We start from the raw sequence: 16,718 nt of genomic DNA on the forward strand, positions 1-16,718 counted from the left end.
ATGCAACCCAATATTCTTCTGGCTTTAGCTATCACCTTGTCACACTGCATCGCCATCTTTAGATTGCCAGAAAAACTATCACCCCAAGATCCTGCTCTTGGTTCGTGCACATCAGCCTCCCCCCATCTCATACGGCTCTTTTGGATTACCACATCCCAGATGCATGACTCTGCACTTCTTGGCATTGAATCCCAGCTGCCAAATCTTCGACTACTCAAGCCTTCGCAAATCATTTTTCATTCTCTCTACTCCTTCAAGCGTGTCCACTCTGTTGCGGATCTTGGTATCATCTGCAAATAGACAAACTTTACCTTCTATTCCTTCCGCAATGTCGCTTGCAAAGATATTGAACAGAACCGGTCCCAATACTCCTGTGGCACTCCACTTAACACGGCTCTCTTCAGAGTAGGTTCCATTTACCATTACACGCCGTCTCCTATCAGTAAAACAGTTTGTAATCCACTCTACCACCTTGGCATTCACCCAGAAGCTTCTCATTTTGTTCACAAGCTTCCTATGTGGAACGGTATCAAAAGCTTTGCTAAAATCCAAATAGATAGCATCAAGTGTTCTTTCTTGATCCAATTCTCTAGTCACCTAATCAAAAAAAAAAAAATCAGATTTGTCTGACAAGACCTGCCTCTGGTGAATCCACGTTGCCTCGGGTCCAGCAACTTACCGATTGTAGGTAGTTCAGTATCCTTTCTTTCAGCAGCATCTCCATTCATTTTCCAACCACTGAAGTAGGGCTAATCAGCCTTTAGTTTCCAGCCTCCTCTCTGCTACCACTCTTATGAAGCATCAACACAACTGCTCTTCTCCAATCTCATGGCACCATTCCCGTTTCCAGGGATCTATTGAACAGGTCATTTAGCGGACCCACCAGGACATCTGAGTTCTCATAGTATCCTGAGAAGTACCTCATCCGACCCCTTGTTTGTCTTGGCACATTGCCCCTTGTCACCTTTCAATTTCACTATACCACTTTGGGTTTTTTCTTCTTCCTCGTATCTGAAAAATGTTTTGTTACCTCTATCTCTTGGGCAATCCTTTCTTCCACTTGACCTTTTGCTTTTCTGATTTTTTTCTTCATCCCCCTTATTTTCACTAGGTATTGTTCCCTGTGTTCCTCTGTTTGAGATCCTTTATACTTCCTGAACGCTGATCTTTTTGCCTTTATTTCTGTAGCCACCTCCTTTGAGAACCAAATTGGTTTCTTTTTCCTTGAACTTTTGTTTACATTTCTAATAGATTTGTTGCCTTTGAAATAGCTCCTTTTAAATTTAGCCCATTGTTCCATCTCGCCCATTTTCTCCCAGTCTTCTAATTCTTCCTCCAGGTACATCCCCATTTTGTCAAAGTCCATATATTTGAAATTCAAAACACTGGTCTTTTGTGACTTCTTTGTATCTTAATCTCAATATCAAACCATACCGTATGATGATCACTTTTAATCAGGTGGACCCCTGTCTGGACATTATAGACATTACCCCCATTTGTAAGCACTATGTTCAGGAAGGAAAGCATATAATCACACAATTGAGTTCTGTTACAGGGATGGTCAGCTAGGGCCCTGTATACTTTGACTTCATAAAAAGTTTCATCGAGCAAAAATCTAGGAAGGTGATAGAATATCTAAGGGAAAAGAGCTTAGAGCTTAAAGCAAGTCACAAATAAAGCAACTTCAGTCAGACTCAATCACAAATAGAAGCAGAAGACTCAGAACAGTACAGGGAATGTGTGGTACAGCAGATAGCACTGGAACCAAAGGGAGAGCCAAGGAATATATACATACACACACAAAGTTTACATACCCCTAGCAGAATTTGTAAGATGTGTAGCATTTTAAGAAAACATGAATGATCAGACAAAACATGCATTATTTTTAATGTTTCAAACTAAAACTTTATGCATCACAGAACAGCACAATCATTAAGCAAACCATAGCGAGATAAGGCAGGGTGCACTTGTATAATTCACTGGCCACTGAGGAGCATATGCTTGCTGAAATGAAACAGCTCAGAGTTCAAGCACATAATATTAGAGATATGCATGTACGCTCCTCTGTGACACAAACACAGGGACTCTCGGCTCCACAATATGCATGCATGGGGGGGATGACGACTGATGGCTGTTAGGTGAAAATGACCACTAGACATCTCAGGGCTGTGGGACTGCAGGCAGCTGGCATAAAACACAGAGCAACCAAAAATAAACTGTGTACTAGTTAAAGAGCTAACATAACACCCAAAAACGCCAAACAGTTTTTAAACAAATTTTGTAAGACCCTCTATTCACGAGAAGACATATTATGTGTTCAACCCGTTTCTCATAGGGGTCACTATTGCTTTTAATCATTCAAAAGTTCAATTTTTGTTATCTTTTTCAAAGTTTTTTTAAAAGTTCCTCAACCAATTTTTTGCAACGGGTACTTATCCGCGCTGAAAAGGTCCCAGGACACCTGGAGAACAGAACATACAAGGTCAAGATAAATAACAAAGAGTCCCACACCATCGAATCCAAAAGGGGGGTACCACAAGGATCATCCCTCTCCCCGACTCTTTTCAATATTTATCTACTCCCACTTTGTCAACTTCTCACTAACCTTAAGCTAAGACATTACCTATACGCGGATGATATTCAAATCCTCATCCCTATAGAAGATTCCATATACAAAGCCATATCATTCTGGAATAAATGTCTGTCAGCTATCAACAATCTACTCACCAGCCTCAACTTGGTTCTAAATAAAAACAAAACTGAAATCCTCATTATAACTCCGGAAAACTATACCCCTTCCTCACATTCTAACACTAATCAACATCCGGTCACCACAGGGCTCTCCACCACACAACAAGTTAGAGATCTGGGAGTCATCATAGACAACAGACTCAGTCTCAACAAATTCGTCAACAACACAACAAAAGAATGTTTCTTTAAACTTCAAACATTAAAGAAACTCAAACCTCTCCTCCTATACAGAGACTTCCGCATGGTTTTACAAGCCATCATACTCCCAAAGCTGGATTATTGTAACTCTCTCCTCCTAGGCCTTCCAGCATGCACCATCAAACCACTTCAGATGGTCCTGAACGCCTCTGCAAGAATTCTATCAAATGCAAAAAAGAGAGATCATATCACCCCAATTCTCCACCATCTCCACTGGCTTCCAATTAAATACAGGATCCAGTTCAAGTCTTTAATGATGATACATAAGGCCTTACACAACATCGCACCTCTCAACCTAACATTCCAAATTCAATTACACACATCTGTGAAACCAACCAGAAGCGCCTATCAGAACAGACTAATCACACAACCTGCGAAATCCGTTCTGAGGAAACGTGCATTATCCACAGCGGGCCCTTCACTTTGGAACTCGCTCCCTCCAGACCTTCGTTTGGAACCATGCCACTCTACATTTAAAGGGAAACTTAAGACTTGGCTTTTCAAACAAGCTTTCCCCTAGAGCCAAGAACACGAAGAAAAGTCTTTTCAAGCCCACAACGAGTTATTCAGATCTATTTTTTTCTTCCTTTGTTAATCAGAAATTTACACATGCTGACTTCAATGTAAAACTTATTACTTTGTTTTTGTTCAATGTAAAACTTCTTTTATTCTGTTCTATGTAAACCGCTATTTGTAGCGATAGTTACTGTTCTTTGTGAACCGGGGTGATATGTATATTATACAGGAACCTCCGGTATATAAATTAATTTAAATAAATAAAATAAATAAATGATCTGAGTGGTCAGGATTCCCTGAGTATTGAGGGGGGAGGGGGAAGAGAACTTTCAAGGTTTTTAGAACTGTAAAACTTAAGTCTCAGTTCAAAGTAATGGTAGAAAGCAGTGACAAAAGCACTAATGAATGTAAAAGTCACTAGGCAGTAAAAAGTATTCTGGAAGCTGACAGTTTCTAACATTATTTTCATCATTTCAAAGCATATCGATAAAAGTAGTCTTTACAGCTGTTCGATTCACTTATCAATGTTACAAGTACTTCTAAATAAAATTTGTGACTTCTCAAATCTTGTGTAAAGTTTAAGATGATAAAGCCAACTTTCTCTTTTTTCCTTCCTCATGGTTTAGAGCAAGTTTGCTTCACCTCCCATGTGATTCACAAAGTTCTGGTGTGTATACACACACACACACGTAGAGAGAGATCCTGTTAAATTTCTACCACAAACCATGCAGAATAGTTTATTTGTGTGGGGAGGAAACTAATAGTAATATGGGCAACTAGCTCCCCCATGTAGGAGAGTGCATATGGTGAGTTCCTTTGATATAAATATTCAGACCACCATTTTATATTGTGGATTTTCTGTTTCCCTTTCTAGGAGAAGAAAGCTATGCCTGTCCATTGAATTTTCTGTTAAGTTTCAATGCCTCCATAGAGACTTTTAGTTAGAAGGGAGTCTTTTTCCACCTTCCCTATCACTTTTATATTTTTTATGTTGATGTTCGTAAGTTGAGTACCCATTAAACAAGCGACTTGAATACTTCCTATTTTTTTTCTGTTTTAACTATGGGAGAGATTCCCTTTGCCAAAGAGGGATCTGAGATCATTGGGATTTGTAGAGAAGGATGACTTACAGCCATCTTGAGAAGGAGAGAGGGGGGAAAAGGAGTTGGCAAAGACACTGAAAAGGCCCACGAACATCTACTCAAGATCCTGGGAAGAGCAACAGCATCAATCTAATACTTGGAGAAGAATATTGCATGGTGAGGTAAGAGACATGAAACTTTGTAATTTGATATACATCTAAATTGGATTAATATTCTCAAATATATATAATCTCAAAAAAACAACTGTAAGTCAGTTGGGATAGGTCTCTACCAACTTTGCACATCTAGATGTATCTATATTGTGTGATTATGTGTGAGTGTGTATACATATATACTTTGTCCCTCAATAAAAGATTTTTGACCCCAAAAAAGGTAAAGAATATGGTTTGTATATTTTGCACTCGGAAGCTGAGAGAGAGGATGTGTAAATCTATAAAACTAAAAACACTTGATTTTTACTTCCAGGCTATAAGGCAGCAAAAGGTGAAAATTTTGGAAGGGGAACTGTATGCCTACATGTGACATATAAACACGGAAATATAAAACAGACAGATAGGGACCAGGTTATAAAAGCAGAAGAGCCATTACAAACAAGAAGGGGATTTTACTCTGAAAACTTGCAAAATGATCAAATCAAATCAGGGCAAAAAGATGCACTGAAGCCGTGGTCTGGTTGGTGGAAGGCTGGTGCCTAGGGTGCAGAGCCACAGATTGGCTTAAACAGAAGCTGCCTCAGATGTTGGCCCCATCTCTGATGATCTGGATTGGTCCTCAAGGGATGGAAGGTGTTCCCTGCATTTAGATAGCTAGGAGGCCAAGTGATGGTATGGGATCCTATCTAAGCTGATACAGAAAGTATTGAAACGGTGTTAAGCCTGTAAGTAGAAATGGTGTTTCAAGCATTGTCTCGTGTTTGCCATGAAGAGGAATTCCTGCAGAAACTGATCTGGATGGCATTTAAACATTTTACCCTGACCACGAGTTTTAGCAACCTTGATTGGGGTGCATCATAAATCAGTAATCTTTGTTATTGATTTATCTAACAAACCAAGTGCCAATCTGAAATGGAAACTTCCCGCCACACTGAAAGATTGTGCTATTTATATTGAATTTGTGCCGAGTGCAAATATTTGCCTCATTTTTATAGTGTGTGTTTATTCCCCCAAAGCAGGTGATGTTTGGAGATGCTGAAATATTGATATCTGGGTGGTTGGTCTTGGTCTGGCTTTGCTGTCACTGACATTACAGAATAGTCATGTGGCCCACTAGGAGAAAAAAAATTCTACAGGCTCAATGTAAGAACAAAAGAACATGACATACTGGGTCAGACCAAGGGTTCATTAAGCCCAGCATCCTGTCTCCAACAGAGGCTAATCCATATATCATTGCACACCAACAATATACCTTGTACTAAAAAAAATTTTTTTCTTTTTTTTTAATTATAGACCCTCCCCACCCCCAAATAAAATTAAATGAAATCTCTCAAAACACTCCACCCCCCCAAAAAACCGATCTCAAGAGGTAAAGAGATAGCATGATGCAAAAATATACAAAGAACCTAACTGTATGCCATTTATTTTTACACAAATACTTTCTTTCTACAAGATCACTACACCAGGTTCCAATATACTCTCAATATGAAAACTCCCAACTTAGTCTCTCACATGTTATTGCCGTAATCGCCATTATTCATATCTCAGAAAAAATACATTTTTGTAGGAAAGAGTGATGGTTTCATATATTGCTCAGCGGACACTCTCCATGTCACTGCTCCGATAGTTTCTCATTGCATCAAATATAATCATACTCTTGACCAGCTGAGGTGGACAGTAATAGACAGTTTTGGAGGTACTACGGTGAAATCAGACCACTTAATTATCGAGAACAACTTTGGATTTTTACGTTGAATGTTGAACAACCCGCCGGTCTGAACGACCAATTAGATTGGATGTCTCTGACGTGAAGGATGATGATAGGTGGTTCCAGGAAACCCAGGTGACGTTAAATAATCAAGTAGGGACGATGTGGAGTTTAACCACCGCAAAGACGCGCTGAGGATGTTCTACACACCGCATGAGTTTGGACTTCAAGACTGAGTTAAATCATCTAATTCCGGATGCTGTTTGAGAAAATAATTCCTAAAGAAGGCTGTTTGCCGAAACTTGTACAAGTTGACATTTCGCAATTACAAACAATGGAGGTGAAAATAAGAATGGAGAGCACTGCAAGCTAAGTATAGAAATGCAGGTGGTGTGCAGGAAGTAGAAATATAGAGGCTATTGTGCACAAACTAAAAGTATAAAAATTTATACAAAAAAGTACACACTGGATTAAATACAAATTTTGTCGTAAGTTGCATCACATAACAAAAAAAAAGGGTTTTATAATGTAGTATAGGATGGAGGTGGTGAGTTAATTAAAAAAAAAAAAAAGACAGATTTCATGTGGCACCATGGAGAGTGTCCGCTGAGCACTATATGAAACCATCACTCTTTCCTACAAAAATTTATTTTTTTTGAGATATGAATAACAGCGATTACAACAATAACATTTGAGATACAGAGAATATTCACTAGGTTGGGAGTTTTCATATTGAGGATTTATTTTTGCAGAGCAAGTTCCTAAGAGAAACATTGTGTTTCTGCTGGATGTCTGGACCAGATATTATTCAGAATTATTTCAGTTTCTAAATGGTGCCTTAGAGAAGGAAACTTACAACAGACAGTGTGCAACACACGTATTTTTTTTTTTTTAATCCTTTATTTATCATTTTCAATATATACAAACAATGTTTGCAATGGGAAATACATGATCTGATTGCGGTACATAAATAATAAAGAAAATCTATAATGGTAATTTCAATGGGCTCTTATCTCCATTGTAAAGCACTACTGACATTTTACCACAGCCATGTTCATTCAGTATTAATCACATTTGAGGGGACATTGCACTACATACAGAAATCATTGGGAGTATTTTTACTTCAATATATAAACAAAAGGGCCCATAATACCTGCCTGTTTTATATTCCTTTATTCCTTAATTCATTATTGGGGATGAGGCTGGAATTTTCCTCTGTTCTAAAAAATCTTTAAGTTGGTCAGGGGAGAAAAAAATAAATACATCATTTTGTTTTCTCAGGACACACTTACACGGAAATCTTAAGGTGAAAATAAATCCCATATCAGTTACCTCCTGGCGTAAGGCCAGGAAGGCTTTCCTACGTAATTGTGTTGAGAAAGCAAGATCAGGGAATATCTTTATCTGTTTTCCCATATAGTTGACCGGATATTTTTGGAAATAATTTTTCATTATCAAGCTTATATCCTCTAATATGGAGAAATTGGCCAAAAGAGTCCCCCAATCAATTACCTGGTTACTAGACTCAAGAAAATTTGTTAGATCACCCTGAAAGGGTTGTTCTAATCTATCTTCTGGAATTCTTTTTTTTGGTATAAAATAACAATTAAGTACAATGATTTTATCTCCAGCAACAGAGCCAAGTATTTCCTTAAGCAAATTTTTTAAAGTAATATGGGGTATTTCCCCAATTACTCTGGGAAAATTCATGATTCTCAAATTATATTTCTTGGCTGTGTTTTCTAGAGATTCAAGCCTTCTAGAGATTATTTCTCTGTCTTTGACAACAGCTACTTGGAATTCTATATTTTTCTTTTGGGAATTCTCCAACTCTTTGGTCCTGTCAACCAACTCTTTAATTTGTTTCTGTGTTTGTAGCGTGTCCTGCTGAGTTCCTGTTATTAAACTATCCACTTTCTTTTCTAACCCTTTAATATTCAAAAGCATTCCTTCCATCATCCCCCAAAGTGAATCTAGGGTTACCACTGTTGGGCGGGTAGGGAGGTCAATAATACTGATATCTCGGAGCTTTTGATCTAAATTCCCTCCCTCAGGGTTTTCCAACCTCAGGTCACCTATTCCACTTCCTGAAGTTGAGTCCAAGATAGCAGCCGCCCCCTCTACGATGTTCTCTACAATACCCTCCTGGGTACTGTCCGCCAGTCTTTGTGCAGGGGGCATGCCGATGTTAGGGCTTAATGAAGCCTCGTTTGTAGGCCCACTCAGCCCTCCCTGACTGAGAGGCACATCAAAGTCTTTGGACTTCATTTCATTCAGCGCAGGTGAAAGGAGAAATCTGCTTATCTCCTGCTGAATTGGAGACGGCAAGGGAAGTGGTGGAAACACTCGCACCTTGCCCTTCCTTTTTGGAGGCATTTTGCTTTAGTAATAGCAGATTCACACAGTTTATGACGCCAAACTTTGTGTGCAATTGTTGGTAAGCAGAGAAGATACTATTTTAACAAGCAAAACAAACGAAAAACAGTACCTGGTTACACCCAACAGATGTTTGCCGTCGTCCGGCGATTCCGGGCGAAGCCGGGCAAAGCCGTCTCGCCGCGCGCCCCTTTAGCACGCGCGGCTTCAGCAGCGCGCCAGCTCTGCTGCGCGCCGCTGCTAAGCTCCCCTAAAGGGTAACTTCCGGGATCCGCCTCAGGGTCCGCCCCTCACGTCGCGGCGTCGGCGGGTCAGCTGGAGCTCACGGCCGGCAAGGGGATTCCCTGCCCCGTTCTCAACAGCCTCAGGTGGCTGGTCTGTTCTTTTCTCTGCGCCCTCGGTTCAAGAACTCGGAAGCCCCGCTTAAGAGGGCAACCTCTGGGATCCGCCTCAGGGTCCGCCCCTCACGTCGCGGCGTCGGCGGGTCAGCTGGAGCTCACGGCCGGCAAGGGGATTCCCTGCCCCGTTCTCAACAGCCTCAGGTGGCTGGTCTGTTCTTTTCTCTGCGCCCTCGGTTCAAGAACTCGGAAGCCCCGCTTAAGAGGGCAACCTCCGGGATCCGCCTCAGGGTCCGCCCCTCACGTCGCGGCGTCGGCGGGTCAGCTGGAGCTCACGGCCGGCAAGGGGATTCCCTGCCCCGTTCTCAACAGCCTCAGGTGGCTGGTCTGTTCTTTTCTCTGCGCCCTCGGTTCAAGAACTCGGAAGCCCCGCTTAAGAGGGCAACCTCTGGGATCCGCCTCAGGGTCCGCCCCTCACGTCGCGGCGTCGGCAGGTCAGCTGGAGCTCACGGCCGGCAAGGGGATTCCCTGCCCCGTTCTCAACAGCCTCAGGTGGCTGGTCTGTTCTTTTCTCTGCGCCCTCGGTTCAAGAACTCGGAAGCCCCGCTTAAGAGGGCAACCTCCGGGATCCGCCTCAGGGTCCGCCCCTCACGTCGCGGCGTCGGCGGGTCAGCTGGAGCTCACGGCCGGCAAGGGGATTCCCTGCCCCGTTCTCAACAGCCTCAGGTGGCTGGTCTGTTCTTTTCTCTGCGCCCTCCAACACACGTATTTTTATTTTGATTCCTAGTTTCATTCTGTTTATATTTTAACAAATATTTTGGATTTGTCAATAGTATTCCCTATATCAACGATTTAAAAAACATAATAGCTGCCCAAGTCTGAGGTTATAATATAAGGTACAGAGATGATAAACCATTCCATAAGCAGACTCTTTCCTGTTGTAAGATCTCCAATCTCTTTACAGCTTTAAAACCTAAGAACAGTTTGCAACTTTTATTTAGTGGGAAATAATTCTCAAAAAAAAACAAAAAAAAAACCCCACAAGTTTAGTGGAACTCTTATCCAGCTAAAGTTAGCCAGATAAGTTATCTGGGATATACAGCAGGATAAACATCTTACTGAATATTGATGAATAAAATTATTCAGATGTACATACCAGGATAACTTTGCAACCTGACTGTCATTGAATAATGCTGGTTAGGTTTCAAAGTTATTTGGAAACATGTACCTAAATAAATAACTTGGAGTCAGATTTATTAAGGCTTTTTATCTATGGGGAAAACTCTTAGTGAATCAGTGAATTGACTATATTCAAGGAATATAGCTGGTTAAGCAGCACAAGATTTCAAAAAAATATATAAATAAAAATACAGCAACAATGAATGCACCAAGAGCCAGATGATAGTTCTGGGCTCCCAGTCAGTAAGTGATTTTGAGGGCATAGGAGAGGTTGCCCACCTGCTGCAGACCTGCAATTTCAGTATGACTTACTGGGAGAGCTTTTTGGGAACAAGGGTCCACAATGTGAGCTAAAGTTTTTTGGGGGGGGGGGGGGGGGGAACTGTACTAATAAAAAAAAAAAAAAAAATAGGCTGGTCTTGGTTTCAATGGAGTGGGGGGGGGGGGGGGGGGGGAATTGGACCAGGAAGCCCATTCAGCTTTTACTTTTTTTTTCTTAAAGTCTAACTGAATGTAACTGATTGTTAAAGCTATCTAGCAATAAGATCCCAGATAACTACCCCCCTCAAGCACACAACAGGCAGATGCAATACAGTGCACTCAGGCTAGCGCACCGGGTAATACTCCATTGGACACACTTTTTTGGCACACTAAAATAACCCCTGATGCAATATGGGGATTAGCATGTCCAATTGAGCGCATAGTTTATAGAGATCATCACATGCAAATTCCATGTAGATGAGGGAATTAGCTATTACCCAGCCATGCCAAAGTGCTCATTTTAAAATGGAAAATTTAACACCTTCCCAGTAGAGAAATGCGGGTGGTGTGCAGGAAGTAGAAATATAGAGGCTATTGTGCACAAACTAAAAGTATAAAAATTTATACAAAAAAGTACACACTGGATTAAATACAAATTTTGTCGAAAGTTGCATCACAATAACAAAAAAAATGGTTTTTATAATGTAGTATAGGATGGAGGTGGTGAGTTAATGATAAAAAACAAAAACAGATTTCATGTGGCACCATGGAGTGTCCGCTGAGCACTATATGAAACCATCACTCTTTCCTACAAGCTCAAGAGCTCCTAGAAAAATAAAAAAAGCCAAAAAATCCTGCTTTCTGTGATGCCCCCTAGTAGTATTGTCACAATACTAAGTAGGAGGAACTGCAGAAAACAGAATCATGTTGCTCTCAAGTACCCAAAAAAAAAAATCCTGCTTTCTGTGGTTCCTCAGAAAGCAGCATCCCCCAAGGTCTGGCCCAAATGGAACCCTTCCCGGAAGTGAATAAAGTGATATTGTCAGGCACTTAGTATTAATTTATTCATGCCTTCACATACTGCTGAATGGTCCTTTTCACTGACAGTGAAGAGGACCAATCAGGACCAGCCCTGCCAGGAGTGGGGAAGGAGCTCTAGTCAGGCTGAAAAACATGTGCCCAGTTTAGAAGCACATTTTTTTTACACGATGATATTGCATTAGCCTGCTAGAGACAGCCAAATAAGTTATTCGGCTAACTCCAAAACATAACTCCACCATGTAACACCTCCAAAATGCTTACCATTTACCTAGATAGATTTTATCTGGATAACTTTTGAGTTAATCCAAATAAATGCCTATGGATTATTTACAACTATTATTACTATAACATGGGTTCAACGTGTAAATGAACCTTCTTTTGCTTCCAACCTTTTACTTTGGAATTTAATAAACGGAAAAGAATAAATCAGATATTTTTGGCAAATTTGTACATGTTTGGTGTGTGACTACAAAGAAGTTTTGAATAAAGTCTATAAATCTCACCTGCTTAATCTTACTGAAATATGCTAAAATAATCAGGATACCTATTAAAGAAATGCCCTCTGATTATTTTCAGCTTGTTTTACTACAAAGCAATACACAAACGTTCATCTTTAAATTCTAAGGTTAAAGTGAGTTTGCAAACATGGTTAAATAAGTAAAGCTAGCAAAAAACAAACAAACAAAAAAAAGTACACACTGTTCTTTTGGAAATAGATGTATATAGCATTAAGTCTATTTCCACACTCATCAGCATCACACAGATGATGTTATTCTTCACATATTTGTTCTTTCAATACAATTAAGAAAAATCAAATATAAACTATGCCTATCTTCCTATGATTTTGGTTTTAGTAATTTTATGGGTTTAAAAAAAAACCAACTTACAAACGAAATACAATATATTAAAAGATCAATGTGCTGCAACAGGACTTCACTTGAGGTTTTAAATCTACATATACACACACAATTTAAGATCAACAGGAAATTTTTGTTTTAAGCTCACATCTTTCCAGGGCTTGGATTTAGAATTTTGGCACTCATAGGCAATGGCCATTCTTGAGGAAGAGGAGTTACCCAGGGGTTGCTCCTACTTGGGAGCTCCACTTTTGACACACACCTCCCTTCCCCATGGCCTCACCTCCTCTTCTTTGCCCCACAGCAAAAACAGAAAACAAAATCTGCTCCCACATCAGCTTCCTATTACTAAGGAAATTCATATAAGGAGTGAGGTTATTACAGGGCCTGGGAGCATGTACAAGCTAGGTACACGGTGAACCTAGAAGATGTGGTAGGCCTGATTGACAAACTGAAGAGTAGTAAATCACCCGGACCGGATGGTATACACCCCAGAGTTCTGAAGGAACTAAAAAATGAAATTTCAGACTTATTAGTAAAAATTTGTAACTTATCATTAAAATCATCCATTGTACCTGAAGACTGGAGGATAGCAAATGTAACCCCAATATTTAAAAAGGGCTCCAGGGGCGATCCGGGAAACTACAGACCGGTTAGCCTGACTTCAGTGCCAGGAAAAATAGTGGAAAGTGTTCTAAACATCAAAATCACAGAACATATAGAAAGACATGGTTTAATGGAACAAAGTCAGCATGGCTTTACCCAGGGCAAGTCTTGCCTCACAAATCTGCTTCACAAAGTTCCTCATGAGAGGCTTCTAAGAAAAGTAAAAAGTCATGGGATAGGTGGCGATGTCCTTTTGTGGATTGCAAACTGGCTAAAAGACAGGAAACAGAGAGTAGGATTAAATGGACAATTTTCTCAGTGGAAGGGAATGGACAGTGGAGTGCCTCAGGGATCTGTATTGGGACCCTTACTTTTCAATATATTTATAAATGATCTGGAAAGAAATACGAGTGAGATAATCAAATTTGCAGATGATACAAAATTGTTCAGAGTAGTTAAATCACAAGCAGATTGTGATAAATTGCAGGAAGGCCTTGTGAGACTGGAAAATTGGGCATCCAAATGGCAGATGAAATTTAATGTGGATAAGTGCAAGGTGATGCATATAGGGAAAAATAACCCATGCTATAATTACACAATGTTGGGTTCCATATTAGGTGCTACAACCCAAGAAAGAGATCTAGGTGTCATAGTGGATAACACATTGAAATCGTCGGTTCAGTGTGCTGCGGCAGTCAAAAAAGCAAACAGAATGTTGGGAATTATTAGAAAGGGAATGGTGAATAAAACGGAAAATGTCATAATGCCTCTGTATCGCTTCATGGTGAGACCGCACCTTGAATACTGTGTACAATTCTGGTCGCCACATCTCAAAAAAGATATAATTGCGATGGAGAAGGTACAGAGAAAGGCTACCAAAATGATAAGGGGAATGGAACAACTCCCCTATGAGGAAAGACTAAAGAGGTTAGGACTTTTCAGCTTGGAGAAGAGACGACTGAGGGGGGATATGATAGAGGTGTTTAAAATCATGAGAGGTCTAGAACAGGTAGATGTGAATCGGTTATTTACTCTTTCGGATAGTAGAAAGGCTAGGGGGCACTCCATGAAGTTAGCATGGGGCACATTTAAAACTAATCGAAGAAAGTTCTTTTTTACTCAACGCACAATTAAACTCTGGAATTTGTTGCCAGAGGATGTGGTTAGTGCAGTTAGTATAGCTGTGTTTAAAAAAGGATTGGATAAGTTCTTGGAGGAGAAGTCCATTACCTGCTATTAAGTTCACTTAGAGAATAGCCACTGCCATTAGCAATGGTAACATGGAAGAGACTTCATTTTTGGGTACTTGCCAGGTTCTTATGGCCTGGATTGGCCACTGTTGGAAACAGGATGCATGGTCTTGATGGACCCTTGGTCTGACCCAGTATGGCATTTTCTTTTGTTCTTATTTGTGTAATGCCAATAATAGCAGAGGTCATTCCCTAAGTCAACTTGATTAGTTGCAGTTGTAAATAGACTTCTCCAAGAACTTATCCAAACCTTTTTTTAACCCAGCTACACTAACTGCACTACCTGCATCCTCTGGCAACAAATTCCAGAGCTTAATTATGCGTTGAGTGAAAAAGAACTTTTTCCAATTAGTCTTAAATGTGCTACTTGCTAACTTCATGGAGTGCCCCTAGAGCTTCTATTTTCCAAAAGAGTAAATATGTACAATCAAAGCTGAATTTGGCCTTCAGTTTTTAAAAGCATATAAAGTTAAATAAGAAAAAAAAAAAGCCTTTCTGAACTGTTCTGTCATTTGTAAACAACTATAGGTATAGGCACAGATGCAAGCGAATGCATGGAAGAGTTTCTCTGTGCGAAAACTGAAGAGAACATGAACTTAATCCCCTGTTCTGGAGACAGTTCTCTTTAAATAACTGCAAGTTAGGCAAACTGAAAAGGAAGAGGAATTCGTTCAACCATAAGACTATTTTTACCCCTAAAAATTATTTCAAAAAATATAATAGAATGACAACAACTAAAATCAATTGAGTCTAGATACTGCACACTACCCACTTCTCTACAGTTTACGCACTGATCATAGCAATACCAACTAGAATTCTTCACAATTCTAACATGCCTGTCCCGTGCCGGTTCATCTTTTGGTTTTCTTCCTCGGCCTCTTATTACCCAAATACATTGTTCCTGGTGAGTTATGCTTTGACTAGGGGACCTAGACCCTAAATAGAAAATATCCTTTAATTACATCTAAGGGCATGATGTACATCTTTTATTATGACCTCTCATACATACAGTAGTAAAACAGCTTCCCTGAGCTCACTGTGAATGTTATGCTCAGTTTTACACAATGTGATATGGTATGTAGGGCTCTGATGACGACTTAGCATAAAAGAAACCATCTCCTTACGACTTTAAACTGTGGGAGAGGCTTAAGGGGAGGTTTCAAACAATAAACACTAGTATTGCCTCACAAACGCCGAAAGAATAAAAATGAGTAACCTTAATGATTTAACCCCAACTAAAATTATCAAAAAAAAGTTGCTACTACTAGCGATTTAAAACGAATCGGTGCCATAACTGAGCGCACCTTAAATTGCTCCCCCATTGTCAAACATGAAACAAAACTTCTCTCAACCATTTTCTTTTCTAAAACTTACTCGGCAACCGTCCGACACACGATCATCTATCCCCTTACGCAGAAAAAAAAAAAAAAAGCAACAGAGTGCAGCCCAAACTGCACTCTGCGAGGGAGAACAACCTCAGCAGCACCCGCACCTCTTCGCTGCCTACGGCGGGTCCCCGGCCGCGCTGCCCAACCCAGCCAGGCGCCGCCGCTTACCTGGAATTCCGTCAGGATGATCTCCCGCTCGGGGTTGGACGCCATTGCACTTGCGGCCGCTTCGCTCCCAACTATGCACCTGGACGTTGCCGTCGCCGGGGAGGGTGAGCTAAGGTTTCATGGAAAGCACGGCCCGCAGCGCCGAAAGCAGCGAACAGGCCGGTCACTCGCTCCCCCCCACCACCCCCCACGCCGCGAAAGAACCGGCGACCACTTCACTCCCTCCGCCCCGCGCCTTTATTTCAGTTTCATCCAAGTTCGAGGAGTTAGGAGAGAATAGGACTGCCGATCCCCCGCCCTCCCAGCCACCTTAGCGCCGCCGAGCAGCAACCTGGCCGCGCGCAGCACGGCGCCCGCGCACACTTTGCTGGTCACAGTGTCGCGAAAGGTTGCTTTGCGGCCTCAGGGGTCCATGACGGCCTCAGTGGCGACCCGCTCGCTGGGGGAGTGGTCATGCTTTCAGTGGTAGCGACAGAAGTTGCAGGGCTAACAGAAATGATAATGGTGCTGAGGCCAGAGGACATGGAGGGGAGTTGGGGATGAGGCAAGGCTGTTCTGCTGTTGGAGAAGGGGGCGGCCAACCATGCCAGCTTGGCCGCTCGCTTTCTAACTCACTGTACTTCTGAGAGGAGCCGCAAGAGCAGCTCCTATTTCCGTTCGTTCTGCAAATCTAACTCTGTTTGCCGCTGGTACAGGCTAAGGTTAAGGGAGAGAGGTGAGTGAAAATTGGATGGGAAACGAAAGTAGTGTGATGGGACAGTTCTAGGAAGCACAGAGTACGTGCCTTTATGACGTTAAAGTGGCTGCTGTTTTGTGTATGTGTCTC

The 16,718-nt window shown here is 41.2% G+C and overlaps 1 protein-coding gene across 1 annotated transcript in view; it reads right to left on the reverse strand.

The window, feature by feature from the left end:
• The window catches only part of PKN2 (protein kinase N2), a 204,475-nt gene extending 188,338 nt beyond the window's left edge, over window positions 1-16,137 (reverse strand). Inside the window, exon 1 of the mRNA XM_029617523.1 lies at window positions 15,893-16,137. Within this exon, the coding sequence (XP_029473383.1) occupies window positions 15,893-15,937 (45 nt within the window). The 5' untranslated portion in view covers window positions 15,938-16,137. The remainder of the gene's footprint in view (window positions 1-15,892) is intronic.
• Window positions 16,138-16,718: the final 581 nt, after the last annotated feature.

This window comes from Rhinatrema bivittatum, chromosome 10, assembly GCF_901001135.1.
Source record: "Rhinatrema bivittatum chromosome 10, aRhiBiv1.1, whole genome shotgun sequence".
Taxonomy (NCBI): domain Eukaryota; kingdom Metazoa; phylum Chordata; class Amphibia; order Gymnophiona; family Rhinatrematidae; genus Rhinatrema; species Rhinatrema bivittatum.